This window comes from Bombus affinis, chromosome 2 (assembly GCF_024516045.1).
Source record: "Bombus affinis isolate iyBomAffi1 chromosome 2, iyBomAffi1.2, whole genome shotgun sequence".
Taxonomy (NCBI): domain Eukaryota; kingdom Metazoa; phylum Arthropoda; class Insecta; order Hymenoptera; family Apidae; genus Bombus; species Bombus affinis.
The window spans coordinates 17,437,871-17,453,573 of record NC_066345.1 but is presented as its reverse complement, the minus strand read 5'-3'; the positions used below and the strand labels follow the sequence as shown (position 1 = coordinate 17,453,573).

At 39.6% G+C, this 15,703-nt stretch overlaps 1 protein-coding gene across 2 annotated transcripts; it reads right to left on the bottom strand.

The window, feature by feature from the left end:
* Positions 1–594: 594 nt before the first annotated feature.
* On the bottom strand, positions 595–15,231 carry LOC126928787 (hormonally up-regulated neu tumor-associated kinase). Of its 2 annotated transcripts, XR_007716947.1 has the most exons (8): positions 14,617–15,231; positions 11,572–11,829; positions 7,993–8,254; positions 6,479–6,761; positions 5,450–5,638; positions 4,395–4,513; positions 1,546–4,317; positions 595–1,095 (listed from the first exon to the last, which is right to left on the bottom strand). XR_007716947.1 is itself a non-coding variant. In XM_050744558.1 (7 exons), the coding sequence occupies exons 2-7, from the start codon at positions 11,635–11,637 to the stop codon at positions 2,810–2,812; spliced, it is 2,427 nt and encodes an 808-aa protein (XP_050600515.1). In that variant the 5' UTR covers positions 11,638–11,829; positions 14,617–15,231; the 3' UTR covers positions 1,476–2,809. The 2 variants fall into 2 exon arrangements, 1 of the variants encoding a protein (XP_050600515.1); XM_050744558.1 differs by lacking the exon at positions 595–1,095 and having other exon boundaries at positions 1,476–4,317.
* Between the last annotated feature and the right edge of the window lie 472 nt (positions 15,232–15,703).

Sequence of the window (15,703 nt, the reverse complement as noted above, 5' to 3'; positions counted from 1 at the left end):
TAGGGTCGAGCAATGAATAATTAATGCGTCAATTTGATACTTCTAATTAGGTGTTAGATATCGAAGGAGTTACCCATCCTTAATTAAGTATGAGGTATTGAAGAATTAATTAACTGTTAATTATAGACTAATTAAATATTTATACATTAATCTTATTCGTTATTATCGTATTATTTTTGTTCGCTTTTTGTTTAATTTTCTTCATATCATTGTGATAAATATTTATCGAATAAATACTTGACGTCGTACGTTATTTCCTATAAATCTGAAAATACGACGAAACGATTTATTACACGTCTATATTTAATTGAACGACTGCCAAGTAGTGTGGAGGAAATATCTCGTAACATACATGCATGCTTTCGTACGTGTATCTCACCCTATATGTTTCCTAACCTTGGCTGCCATCTGTTATCATTCTTCGGAATTGCTAAGTATCTCGAATCTCCCTGCTTTTATTGGATTTTTTATTTTTGAAGAACAAATTTCCGAGGATATTTCCAATGGAAAAAGAACGATGCCGATAAAATGATCGAGTGTATCAAACCTATATAAACTATAAATAAAACGCACTTGAACGTCGCCATCGTCGTATTATTTGTTCTATCCTCATTTATTCGTCGAATATAGATACTCGTGCAGATTTTACAATTTCTTATTTACGTAATACATATTGAACATATAACACCATTCATAACCATAAAATTGTACATTCTTCGTACATTGGCAATCGCTTGGAACGGGTTCAATCGAAGAAATAAGAATTCAAGCGTGATCCTACGAGTCTTTTATATCGCAATTAATCGAACTCACGTTACATTCCGCCGACCACACCTTCGATTACTTCGAAGCACGCGGAGGAACCTGCCCACGGTGTACAATGTAATATTTACATTTCGATTAGCCTAACGTCGCGCGTCGTCTTGGAATCGAGTAATCGTGATCGGTATTATCAAATCTTAAGAAAATCGAAAGTGCTTGCTCCCTCCACGGTCAAGGACAAGAACGAGTGGTTTTCTGGGAGCAACTTGCCAAAATTTGTCCGCCTCCACGATTCCTGGCTGATCGACGATCACAGCTATACGTAAATTGTTCCTGAAATACACGACACATTGGGTGAGATTAGACGATCATGGCCAATGGCGTTATTCAATCGGCTTGGACGTTATTTGAATAAAATATTTGGAAAATGAGTATTTGATTAAATGTTATTTTGAGGAAACTTTATGTCAGTTTATTTAAATAGAAGGATTTTTTCAAATTATTTCATTATTTATCTATCAAATTATATTTCACTTCAATTGATATTTCGTATTTTTATTTCTGGTTCTATTATACCATAATTGTCATTTATATTGCAAAGGCAGATGTGAAACAAAGTGGGAAATCATTTGATCGTAACACAAAATAATATTACTTTCCTTTTGGTTATTAAAAAATTAAAGTTAACATGAAAAGAATTAAAGCGGTTGAAATAATTTTTTCTCATTTCTCATTTTTATTTCAAATAAAATTTGTACATGCCTATTACTCGATGATCGTTACCTTTCTGTCTGCTTGTACGATTCATCGGCCCATCCTGTTGGCAGCGAAAAGGAAACGATAAAGGAAACAATAATCCATAAATTATCGAGATTGAACGAGGTTCGTGTTGGCGATGCAACGTTGCAATCAGCATGAAGGAATAAAAGAATCGCGAATATAATGAGCATCGTCCATGGCTCGCATCCAACAAACGGGACAGTTTAAAGTCTAAACGATGCACTGTTATGTGTTTGATACCAAGTTCGATATGTACGACGCGACGATCGAATAGCTTGAATTTATCTAACTTGTTCGTTCTCAATCACTCTGTATGGTATATAAATTCGTAGTTTTTGATTCGTCCTTTTATTTATGGCCTCTTTAGCCCTCTTTGGATCACCTTAATACTGTTCGTGATATTTATCATGCATAGAGTGAGTTTCTTTATGGCGAGTCGTTTGGTGGAAATATTCTCAAAAACGGGGTTAGGTTGGCTTCATTTATCAGCTTATATTTATATCGTAATTCTATGCGTTCAATATTTATGTACTCGTTCTCGGCATTATATAAAATAGATATAGATATTACATCTTGGAATATGATAAAACAATTTATCTCGAGTTATCGCAAGATCTAATCTATATCTGCCAATAGGCATGTTCAAAAAGTATTTCATTCGTTGTTTCATCTTCCGTTCAGAGGAATATCAAATTCTTTGTATCGTGCTATGTTCCAGAAATCATTACGTTTCAAACAAAACTACCTCCACAGCCAAACGAACATGTGTCTTGAATTAGAACAAGATCTACGCTATGTCTTACAGCAACCTCTTCAAATAATATTTCATTCGTCTCTATGGTATATATTTCGTTTTTCTTTCAATGTAACCAAATTCATTTGATTTTTCTGCAACATTTATCAGTCGTACTCGATCTCTCCATCCTCGAATCGGTTTATTTTCATTTAAAGCAAGATCTACTCTATGTCTTTCAGTGGCTATCTTCAAAGAAATATCTCGTTTTATCCTCTTCTCAAAGTCCTGAAATTCATTTCAAAACATATTCTACCACCATCGGTGTACGACCACCGATTGCAAATCGAGTATCACAACGAGAACACAACTTTTCCTGCTTCGAATCTCCGGCTGCGTAACCAGATACACGACGCATAAACCGTTGCCAAACCAGGACACGATGTACGGTATCACATCCCATCCGCAATCCCATCGATTCGACAGCCCCCACCCACCTCCGTGTCACGCGAAAGCGAAATCAAACATCGATCCTCAATTACTAGCGGATCTGTTGCCGCTCTCCATGGAACCTCGTCGTGCGTTGTCCGTCCTCAGGATCACTCCCTGGGCGATTCCATATTGTTCAAATGGATCCTTCCTATAGATCATTGTTTCCTCCTTATGAATCTTATTTTTTGGAGGCGTAGATGTTCTCGCGGGTGTGGTAGTTGGACTATCTTTCGGTGTCAGGGTCTTACTCGGCGTGGAAGATGGACTGTTTTTCGGCGAGTTTCGCAAATTCGACGTGGAACCTGTCACGGTATTATTGTTGTCCCCCGCGGCGACTGCGTTGATCCCTTGTAGCGCGTTGAAGCTCTGCATGACCAAATGAGATGCAACAGACATAGTGAGAGGGTTGGCGGATTGCGACACAAGGGGAACCGGCCCAGATTTCTCGTTTCTGGCCGCTGTCAGATTACTCGATTGATTCTCCACTCGAGCCGCTGCCATAGGCAGCATTACCATCGGTGCATTCTCTACTCGAGACATTGATTGCGCCGGGGATCGATGCTCCGCTCTCGGGGTCGAGCTCTCGCCCCGAGCCATCGACGATTGGCCGTTCGCTACCGGTACACTTGACCTCTCCATCGGTCGACCGATCGCCATGTTGGATCTGTCTGGCTGCGTCGAACCAACCAATATAGTGGCCGATTGCGTTCTTCTCGCAGACTCTGCTTCGTTTCCGTTCGACACCGGCGAGGCCGGAAACGGGGCGGTTTGCGAACGATGCCTCCTAGCAGGGATCTGCGGGCTTCTCGGCAAACTTCCATTACCGACCATGTCTACCCGCGAGGTTCGATCCTGGAAATCTTGCGAAGGCTTTGCCAGTTCGGGAGTTCCCTCGGGTAAATTAGATTTGAACCCATTGCCACTCCTCGTTGCAAGAGTCTCGTCTTGAGAGGCGTTCAAATTGCTCGCTGGTGAATTATTAATTTGTTCGTTCGCCAGTGGCTTCTGATCCTCCATGTTGGATTCGGTTTTCAGAGGTAACGCGAGAGGAAGTATCGCGTTGCCGTTTATTCCATTGGCATGGACCGCGAGATTAGGATCGCCGTTGGGGAAACTGGCGAATCGGGCGATGGTTTCTCGTTCCTCGGCTACTTGAGGTGCAAACGGAATCTTCCTTTCGGTTGGCTGTCTTTTGATAGGCTGTCTCTTTCTAGCTGACGATGCATGCGTTCTATTTCTATGTTTCTTGGGTTCGTTCTTCACCACTGGACGAGTCTCCGGAAAGTGTCTGCCTTTCATCGAGCTCGGTTCTTCGTCTTCGTCCTCGTAGATACGAATGTCCTCGTTTAGATCCGACTCGTCTTCCTCGTACTCTTCGACTATAGCGCTCGCTTGAATCCATTCTCTGATTCGGTCCTTCTTCCTAGCTCTGTCCACCGTGGTCTCGATCCCGTACGTGGTCAGAGTGTGAAGCAGTTGATTCTTCTCCTCGAGAGAGCTGTGGAAGCTGTACATGGACGGGCAGAGCTCGTCCCTCTCGTCGGCGCCACCTGTACAAACGTCGAATCAACGAGGTGGATAGGAAAACGAGAGGAAGAGAAGGTCTTTAATTCGGATCGATCGTTACCGTTCATAGCCTTCTCCGCGCCGAGTTTCGCTAACCACCTGTCCTCCAGGTATTTGTTTATCTCCAATACGCTAACGGGACGCTTCTCGGCTTTAGGGTCCAGTAATCGTTTGAACATCCTTCGTAACGGTGAGAAGAATCGATGAAAAGAAATTAGGAGTTTGATAGATGAGTAAAACAAGTTTTAGAATAAAGTGACGAGGGTAGATCGGTGGACAAAAGAAAATTTGAAACTGACATTTGTATTGTATATTACGAACATACCCGAGTATCGTGCAGGGACAAAAAGCGAGAGTCTAACTTCTGTGAGAATCATTTTAATAGAATATATAACGAGTTTTGTAAATTCTATAGATTGTAATTTGGTCTACGAATAAGATTCCGTCATATCGCTACGTTTAATGATTCCGTTCGCTCAGAGACAATAAACCATTTAACTCGGGGGTTGCTGGCTTGCTTTCAGTCGTACTCGTGCTTGTTTCGAAAACAAACCAAAGCTAAAATGGAAACATTTCTCGGTATTACTCTTTGCGCGACCTTAGAATATAATCCGTTGTACAGTGAATCCTGTTGCTTGTTTTAACGCGCTGAATCGATCCTGAAAACGCCACCCTTTTTATGAACTCTCCTCCCCACGTGTTTAACGAACGATTTCGGTGTACAGCAATTTATACTTTTCTTCCTATACTCCCTGTAGTCGGGTTACTATATATATCGGACTGAACTTTCTATTCGTTAAAATTGAAATCGTACCATGTAGATGCGAGTAGAATTTCTCGACGTACGAATAATTCCTTATTGAACTAAAAAGCTCGAAATTTCGATACTTTTAAAATTATTTCATAAAAATTTCTTATGAAAATAGAAGTTTATCGGTTCCATTATGTTATTAAAATTGTTCGATCATTTAATTTAAATTATTTAATTACTTAATTAAACGTCTTGCGTTAATTTTTGACAGATATCAAATGTTTGAAAGCGATTAAATTGTTAGATAAAAATCTTCAAATATGATTAAACGTATGCCGGCGCCTGGTTCTCTCGAAGAAACTGACCTTTGCGCTCGTGAGCTGATCAGCTGAAATAATTTCGGTTTCTTGGCTATGTTGAGCGTCGCGTTGTGCCAGTTTTGATATCTGGTGTAGCGCGGGTCGTCCAACGCCGCCTTCTGCCACGGTAAGCATCCAGTCAGACAGACAAATAGGACAATGCCGAACTGCCAGACATCGTGCGACGTGAGAGCTCTGAAAACGTCAAACGTAAATAAGCTGCACGCGTACGCCTGCATATTTTCTCATTCATGATCACGATTTTAACGAGCTCCAAACGATCAAACATTTCCTTACTAAAATTCAATGCGAAACTATCCGATAGAACGTTTATAAATTTTTAATAAAACAGATAAATCATACGGAAGATTAATGGCTTGGAAATTGTTATAAAATATTATACAAATATATTTTTGAATTAGGTTTGGAAGAGCTATAAATTTTCTCTTGTCAACGATATAAAATGAACGAAATCCTGTTATTGATATCATAAAATGTAACATGCCTACGCGGTATAACGATTCATTCATCATCTTCACAAACAATAAAAAGATGTTGCAAAAAGAATAAAAGTCACATACAAAATACGCTTTCCGCATTGTCGATCGATCAAACGTTTAAACAAAACAGAACAGATTACGTCAACAACGAGATCATGTTCTCCCGTATAAATGTTAACCCAAATATTTCTTCTGGCCACTATTCTCGAATCAATTTCAATACACTACTTCCCAAAAGGTGTTTATCGTTTGAGCACGTTGTTAAATCGAAGGTTTAACGTCGACTAGATTTAATATCTATTCCATCTTGCTTTTATCATAAATTCAATCCTTAATTGAATCCTAATTTAATTCGTCAATAGGAATTACGTTTATACTATCATGGGTGTAATTTTATAACAGTATTTGGTTTCTGTTCCATACGTGTTTCTGTTCTAAAAGTAGAACAATTATTGTTTGCATAGAAAATTTATGGTAATCCCAAAAATTAAAAATAACCGCGATAATTGCTAATAATGGTCAATCGTATAATTACTTGTACGTCTCGTCAGTGTCGATCTGCAATACCTCGGGTGGCGAGTATGGCAGCCACTCGTTGTGCCGACGCACCACCGTGTTCACCCTTCTGGTCTCGCCGAAGTCGCACAGTTTGATCCGCGAGAAATCGCTCCTGAACACGAGAATATTGTCGAGCTTGATGTCACGGTGCACCAACTCGCGACTGTGAATATGATGAACCGCTGCAGCCAATTGTCTGACTACCCTTTTTGCGTGAAGCTCGCCCAGCCCAGTCTCCGTTACGTTGGACGTTAAATCTCCTGAAATGATGGGTCGTATACGGTGTAATATCGTAACTTTTATGGGAAATGTAGAGATATCAAGCTTTTTTATTGTACGAAAATTGATGTCTCTTATTCGAGTATTTTAAATTTGTATAACTCGAAATATCGGAAAAACTTGAGCAAAGAGGCTTATTTCGAAAATGGAATCAAAGGAGAAGGAAAACAAGAATCCTGAAGAAACAAAGTACTGCTTGCAGCAAAACAATTTCCACAGCCATGTCTTTCTCCAATGATCGAGGTTAGGTTGGGGTTAGATTGGTTGGGTTGGTTGGGTTGGTTAGGTTGATTGGTAGGTGGTTCCAAATTTCTACAGAATATGGTAAACAATTTGCAGCCAGTATTAACGATAGAATTTCCATACTTTGTGTGGAATAGGTAATATGCATCAGCAGCGGTTACTCAGCAAACAGCAAATTAAAATTTCAAAGAGCACCAATTTATCATCTCGACGTTTCTGCTGGCCTTTATTCCCTTTTTTCCTGCATCTATCGAGATTCCTCCGCATCAAATATTCCATTATCCCACACATCTGAGCTCCCACAGCCCCCGAGAACAACATTTTTAAGGCGTTAATCATACATGCATGGCGCAATGGCCATCCCACACCGTTATAAATCCACATTCGTAAAGTCGTCAAAAACTATTAGGTAGAAGCTATACACGGTTAGACATTTGATGCCGTCCCTCGTTTAAGAGTTTTAATGGAAAAGTGAGCCAAATTTATTTCTTCCATTCCAACTATACCTTTCATAAATGAATGTTGTTCTTGAAGGATGGATCATTGTTATTACGAACATCGAATATTTTATTTTATGGCAATAAACGGAGCAAAGAGCCGAGTGAAAAGGTGAAACAATTTTACTTCTCGTTGGATAATTAAATTTGCGTAAGAAACGTATAGATGACACGTAGATTTTAATATATATATATATATATGAATTAGAATTGACCTAACCTTCCTCATCCAAAGATTTATAACAGAATATTAAAAATATTTGCTCAGTGGAAAGAATTCATATCTGGAAGCATAAAAATTTTTCTTGTAAAATTTCTCACAATATTCTTCAAATTACACATTTTTTTTTACTGCTTTATTGTTTTTATCATTTTTCCTCGAAATTCCTTAAGCGAAGAAAAATCTTGGAAAGCACGATGCAAGTCGATCGATAAACGACATAGACGTGCATGGCATAAAAGGGACACTCACCGAGAGGAGCGTACTCCTGACTGAAAACGTAGAAGCCAGCGGTCTCGAAGGCCACATCGTAGGTGGTGATGATGTTCCTGTGCGCGGCCAGGTGCAGTCCATAATGGAACTCGCGAAAGAAGTCCGAGATGCCGGTGTATGCCTTTGGCAGCGCCTTCAGTACCATTTCGGTCTGGGTGCTTCGGTGCTCGGTTAGCAGGATCTTGCCGAACCATCCTTCTCCAACAATTTGTAGAATATCAAACTCGTCGATCAAATTCACCTGTTCGGCAAAAATTCATCAAATTCAGGTGTTGTTGCTTCGAACGAGAGGTGGGTGAAAGACGAATTTTATGAAGACGTAGAACAGCTACTGTTTTTGGTACAGGCGCTGCTAACGAAAATATTATCGATCAATGTTAAAATGCTATCCATAGCTCGATATGTGGAGAGCATTGTTAAGATATCGTAACCTTGCCATGATCCTTGAATTTCTATTTCAAGTTTCCTCTCATCTTGGCAAATCTTTAACCAGATGTTTAATACAAGGTGTAATTGATTTGATAATTACCTGGTAATTAATTGATTCGTTGAAACACGAGATATTTGCAAGCAAAGAATTATATCGTACAATAGGACATTTATTAATAATGGGCTAGCAGCGTCTCTAGCTTTGCGTCGATTTTCTTCGAGTCGGTCGGAATTAAAGAGGAACGCGAGAGAAGTCTATTTCTATTTCGGAACGCGACTTGATTCTGTTATAAGATCGATGGATATCGTTTTCGAACGTCGGAAGATACCTCTTGGAAGTAGAGGATTCCTTTTACACTGACCAGAAACTGCTCGTGGATCCATGAAGTTGCATAATTTAGTGCGATACGTTGTAAACGTCTAACTACGGGAAGTCGCAGTGCAGTCGTAAATTACTAAAACTAAAGTCACTGATAAGGATTAGATTGGATGAATGATTTTCTTTTCTTTATTTATTGCCAGTAATATTTTTGTGGAAAAAATTTCAACAGCGATGTAGAATTTAGATCGTAGATTATGAAATCTATATATATATATTTTTCTTTTAAAACGATTGTTACATTCACAATTTCATTGTAATATAGAGTTAAATAATCTTTCTTCGTATATGTATTTTAGCGATTACTCGACATTTTTCAGTTTTGGAGCAAATATAATAATATTTGAAGATTTTTATTCAGGTATGTATCTGTTTGCATATACGTTATACACACGTACATTCATAAAATATCTTCATTCGAAAACCAGCCTTTGTTTGAAACTTATTTCTTTAAAACGAACACATCATCTGTCATCGTCTACTATTTCCACGTTACAAAACCCGAGAAGCTACAAGAAACTGAGCTAACGTCGTAATTCTCGTGAACTCAAACTCCGTATAACTTACACGAAACGTGTTCCAAAAACCTAAAAAGAAGTTGTCTCATTCACGGCGACACATATTCACCAGGTAACTTTAGAGGCAAGCGCCAACAGAGTCATAGACTTCGCCACGATGCAGTGTCGTCGGTGTTTGGTGGATACTCCGATTTTCCAAAGTTAGAGAAAGACCCTGGCAGAAATACGATTTGCCACAAACCTCCGTAACAATGAAAACGGTGTCGGTTTATTACTCTCGAGCAGCCGCAGACAGGCTGTTCGCAAGACTCGTCGAGGTGTTAAAGGTTACAATCGCGTCGCGCACTGTCATAAAGTGGGCATTGAGCGAGAAAGTTGGTTTAGTGCCAGAAAACGGATGAGTCCGCGTTTGCTTCGTTTCGAGGTTCACTACCTTGCATAAATATTTCGACAATAAATATTTTATGATTGAAGTTATCGCAGATGTTCAAACACGGTAGCTCGCGTAATTGAATACCCATTATGAATATATTATGAAACATTTTACATAACGAAATTATTTATGAATATATTTTGTATTGGGGAGGGGTGTATGAAATATTTTGAAATTTCATTAAGATCTAAATCTCAATTAAATAAAAGAACAAGAACGTCGAAGCTGGATGGGCATTGGTTCTCCGGAGACATCTAACTCGAGTGACTTTAATTGTATCTGATCGATCTATCTATCTTAGAAACGTGTCCTTCTAACTACATTCGAAAAGTTTCATAACGCATAAATATCGAACTGTTGAGTGACGTGGCCATATATATTCTTTCTTATAGTTTAAATTTAACGGAACGTCTGGTCCCGGACAAGACAGGGAAAAAAGAATTCGCGGCAAAGAGACGTTCTTCCATCTTTGAAAATATGTTAAAAGTTGCGCCAGGTGTCCAAATACTTTTACACGGTTGTATAAATGTTGCGCATGCAAGCTACTATTTCTGGATCTCGACAAACAATGAATGAGTGGGAACGCGTGAGTTATGATTGTTAATGCCACTTAATCTCGATGATCTTTTTGACCTATCGAACGATTTGTTGGCGTTATTTGAGGTTATGATCGCAGCTGTTGTTTTGGAGCCTGTTCGTTCCATTCGTGACTCATCGGCAGGCGAAGATCGTGGCTAAGAATGTTCGCTTTTGTTTGATGTTCGGTTAAGGAAAAACGTCAAAGAGTTTTCTTGCGTTGGTCCATAAGTAGAGTCGAATGCCAACTTCTTTATTTAGGTGTTTTATAGGAGAAATAAAAGTCAGAGGAACGAAAGCTTTGTCGACGGATTGTATCGAGCTTTTTGTCCCTCTTATTTCGAGCCTCTTATTTTCAGCTGCTATTGGGATATATCGAGTCGATGTGTTATAAAGAGCATTTGTGAATGTATGGAGTTTATTGATATTACGGAACATGTAGGAAATATGCAGAATATATACAATCTATAACGTTTTTATCTTATTGAAAGTCCAAGATTGGACTTGCCAAAAGCATCTGCGCGTTTTCGATAATTCTATAATAGTTCTAACGTTTAAATACATCGGTCAATTTCTTAATTAGATGCGAATTTTTAGTAGATATTCGAAAACTGAAGAATTTATCTCGAACATTATGTGCAACATTTCAAAGTAAGCAAAAGCACTTGCATCGAGTTGTAACATGCAATTTCACTGTATAAATTCCCTCATAAATTCCCTCAGTTTTCATTTCTGAAAAATGTTATTACCCTTGTAGATTATTTTAAAACAGAGAGTATTTCCTTCATATATGATTTTAATTTTTTAACTTCAACGAATATAATTTGATTTCAATTTGAATGGAATATGCCGTATATTACAATCTAATAATAAAAGTAATTTCCGTGATCTCCGCGATAAATATTATAAAATCAAAGACAAGAGATTAATAATTAAATTCGATTGCAATATACGGGCAATCAGAGAAAAGTCGGTAAAAGCTCGAGTAATCGGTTCATCCATGGCACTCTAAATTTACGTTCGTCGTGTCCATCCTTCCCTTTCGATTAGACCAACAACTTCATTCAATCTGGTCGATCGAAAAATCATATTACCTGAAAAGAGTATCAAAAGGGCTTGTGGACCGATCGCAACGAACGCGCAAACGAAGGAAAGAGGGGAAAAAGGGGTAAAAAGGGGGTTGCTCGTATCACGAGGAAGATTTGATTCGCCAATCGAGTTACCTTCTCCAGCTCGAACTCTCGTATCCTGTGAATGGATCCGCCAATGGCCTTCTTCATTAAGCTCATTCTGACGGACGGTCGTCAATCGTGCGCCACGAACTCGAATTCGAGCCAAAAGTTGCGTTTAACTGTCCGCTGTGGTCGACGCAGATATCGCGAGGTTTACGAACACTCCTTTTTGTCACATGTTGGTCTGTTGGTCTTGGCCTTTACGTCGATCAATCTTCGATCCTGTCGCGAAGTCGATGGATCTTACGACTGAAACGATTGAAATTGAAGGTTGCGTTGTTTATTTGGTAATGGATGGTTCTTTCGTTGTCGACGACTAGATTGATAGAAATCGTGGAATTCGAATGGTAGATACGGCGCTAAAATTCCGATATACCGTTGACTTCAACGATAATTATTCTATTTAAATTTGTACGGGAATAATTAAACGAGTATAATTTAGGCGCGTCAAGATGGCTCGGATTAATCTTACGCGTCGTTCTATAACAAAACGAGAAGGATCACGTGGATATGAAGTATCGCTATTTCAACAACGCGATAAAAATCACGATGAATGGTTTTTACGAGCGTTGTATTTTAAAACACTTGATGCAGTGGTTTGTTGCATACTTCACATTCGGTTTTTATTTTTTCTATCTTTTTAGCCGCAAGCTCTCAATCATGTCCAGTGATGGATGGGCGAGACGTGTATTGGTTACTCGAATTGTACCAGGGAGGATTGCGTTTTCACCTCGTATTGTGAACGTGTGTAGGCTGATTATGTATTGGGGAAGGGTCATCACAGCCATAAATTCAAGTAAAAGTATAGAACTAGCGGGAAGGGTGTATAACGTGAGAATAGAAAATTATGATGTAGGATTCGTCGAAACTGATTTAACATTTCGTTTAAAAATTTTGTAGAAAAATTTTGTACGAGGTTTTATTCCAATTATATCTTTACCAATATGCAGATATAAAGGTATGTGTGTATATGTATATGTACATATATTACGAGATCGTGATTATTATTTCTTCGTTATTTACTTGAAATTCCGTAAATCGCATATTATTCAAAGTATCTATAATACGAGTTTACACATTGCAATATGATTATTTCGCCACATCGCCAATTGGCGTGGCCGCTCGTTAAAGCGTTAATTTAGAATTGTAAATGACGTCACATGATACTGTAACTATTTACATCGTTCGCAAATTTCTGAAAGAAAGTTGCAAATTCCCGAGACATTTATCACATTGCCTTCGTCGTACGACAAAGAAAATCAAGCAAACAGGATTACAATTCTCATTTGCCACGATACTTTAAAGAAGTTGCAATAATTTGTCCGATTAGCTCCTATTAGCTTCGCGAACGTTACGCAAACGGCTTCGAATTAGAAGCTCCATACAGTCTAGCGGCATTTTGTAACAACAAGATCCTGTTGAGAATTAAATCGTGGGCCAAAGTGCTGGCGAAGTGGTAGGGGAAAGTTTGCCAAAAGCCACTTAAACCGCGATCACGTGCTTCCGCGTAGCCGCAAAGCGAAAGCGCAAGTTTTAGATAATGCGCCCTTTGTGCGGCCGTGCAGGGTAACGACGCGTTTTCACGGAGTTACAAAGCTCGTAAGTGGCACGGCCTCCTCATGAATGAGAAGAGAAAGAGAAACGGCGATGCAGAAACAGAGAGGGAAAGAAAAATGCGGACGGAGTAAAAAAAAGTTTGGTGAATGATGCCTTGCGTTGGGGAAGGTTCGCCTGCCACTTCGTCTCGAAGGAAAAAGATATGTACTTACTCTGAACGCGGGCGTATCGCGTTCAGAAATCGTGAAAAGAATCGAGCTCGCGTCGTTTGATGTTCAGCTACTTCCGATGGAGAACGCGTTTTCGCGATACAGGAGCGGCGTATTCAGACCATGAAACATTCATGCCGACGCGGAGATGAGAAAAAAAAAGGTATCGATGCGGCAGAGAAAAATAACGCGGGGCGAAGCAGAGCGTCAAAGGACGTGAAAATGCGACTCGGAGGTAGACGATACCGCGCGAAGAGATATTAGACGAATCAAACTTGATTCTGGCTACCTTTCACTGGGTCCAGCGACTTTTAGTGAAATTGGAAATATCAGGTAGCGTAGCGAAATTTGAAAAAGTTCGTAGGCGATGTGTTTCGAATCTTTCTGTCCACCGATTTCGGATTTTCTTCGTTGTTTGTCCGAATTATCTTTGTCGGATTGTCCTAATTTAACTAATCATCTTTCAGTTTTGAAAGGAATACAAGCTTTCTAATCAACTTAATATTTGGAAAAAATTGAATTAATTAATCGATAAATGACGATCAGCATAGTTTAGACAAGATTTTCACGTTGAAAGAAAAATTAAGGAAGGGAAGAACGGAAGTGTTCGGAAAAGATCGTTGTTAGAGCAAAGTACACGTGCCTAGGACAGAAATAGCGTCTCAGATTCCAGGCTATAATTCATAGGTGTATATTATTCGCTCGAATAAGTTGTTCCTGTTTATAATTTCACACAGGTAGGGGATATTTCTTTTCTAACGGAGGATTTAAGATCTTGTATTTGTATCGTTGCGCAAGTTGAAACATAACGAACCGCCGCAAATCTCCGATACACACGGGATCTCTCGTCTTCGGCCAAATTACGTTAACTATATCGGCCGTATATTCACCGGATATAAAACTCTTTCGCTAGCATCTACGTCGATTCTATTTCTTATTAAGTGTAAACAATCGTCAGTTAAAAATGACAACTGTATACGTATGTGGGGAGGAGATAAGTTTATGAGATTGGTTATCTTAATAAATGTCGGAACAAAGTAATTAGAACAAGGAAGGAAACCGTATTATCGTTTAAAATAACATTTACGAATAGTAAATAGTTGGCTTGTAATTTATAATGAAATACAATTTATATCTCCGATACGAAACAGATTAATAATTCAATAATTTTCCTTAATTTTCTGATAATTTACTAATTTCTTATCTTTTAGTATAAATATAATCGTTTTTCATTAATATTAGAAATAGATTCGAATACTTAACCCCATACCTAAGAAATGCCAAGAGATCCAGGTAGAGGAAAAACACCAAAAAGTCCAAGTAGAAGAAAATACAAGACTGTCCAGGTAGAAGAAAATATCAAACGACGAGTAACCTTCGACAAAAGATTCAAGTGGCGCCTAAGCAATCACTTCTCCGCCTCTTATCGCACTTTCCCCGAGCATAGCTCGGTTATCACTTTCCCCGACCGAATAATATGCTTCACCAAATGCTTCTTTCCCAACTTTCGACCACACGCTCGCCCTTATTCGCACTCATTCGTGCTCATTCGCACTCATTCGCATTCATTCGCATTTTTGGCACTTCGTTCCAAGAATTCGCTCAGCCAACCCGGGCTACAATTAATCCGTGAAAATGTCACCAGCACCACTACCACGCACTTATTTCTTCACGATCAACTTCATAATGTGCTGAAATCTCATCGAAACAGCCCGGAAACTTTTGTCTCTTTTGAAACACGAAACTCGAGTTCGGTTCTTTCCGCTGCTCTAACCGTAAACGTGCCTGCCGAGATTCGTGATTTTACAGCGACTCCCGTGTACGCTGCACTCTTCGACTGTCTGCAGTATTTATAAAACACCGACCGGAAAGCACGACTGGCGAGCTGATTTTGGCGCCGAGCCGGCTTGGCCGTGCCGCCTAACGCCTCGACGCGGACGTCGTCTTCGTGGATCACGATCTTCATCGTCGAACGGCCGAAGAATCCTCAATTTTCAGCGAAATTTACTCGTTCGCGCGATTTATTTCCAAATTGATTCACGACTGTTCACCGACCACCGTTAATTTTCCGATCTCTGCGTGTAACCACGTGCTAGAGGTAGCTGAACGCATAATCGCAGTCCCGGGAAAATTGATGCGTCTGCGTCGCGGCACGTCGAGCTTTCTGTGAGCTTTATGGGAACGCTGACTAATTGGGCAGTTATTTCCACGTGTGGAAACACCTCCCTCGGGGAAAAGTGGAACAACGGTAGAGATGCTTCGCGAGGAATCTGCCAAACCTTGTTTTGAGTGAGATGAACGCATTTGTTTCAATTGCATCGTTAGTTTTGCTAGAAAATTTCATTTCCATCGGGGGA

Bases quoted from the DNA above. Each gene is read 5' to 3' on its own strand.
- LOC126928787 (XM_050744558.1), bottom strand. From the start codon at position 11,637: ATGAGCTTAATGAAGAAGGCCATTGGCGGATCCATTCACAGGATACGA. The intron at 8,255-11,571 runs GTAACTCGATTG...TTTGCCGAACAG, and splicing joins GAGAGTTCGAGCTGGAGAAG to GTGAATTTGATCGACGAGTT. The intron at 6,762-7,992 runs GTGAGTGTCCCT...CCATCATTTCAG, and splicing joins TCAGGAGTACGCTCCTCTCG to GAGATTTAACGTCCAACGTA.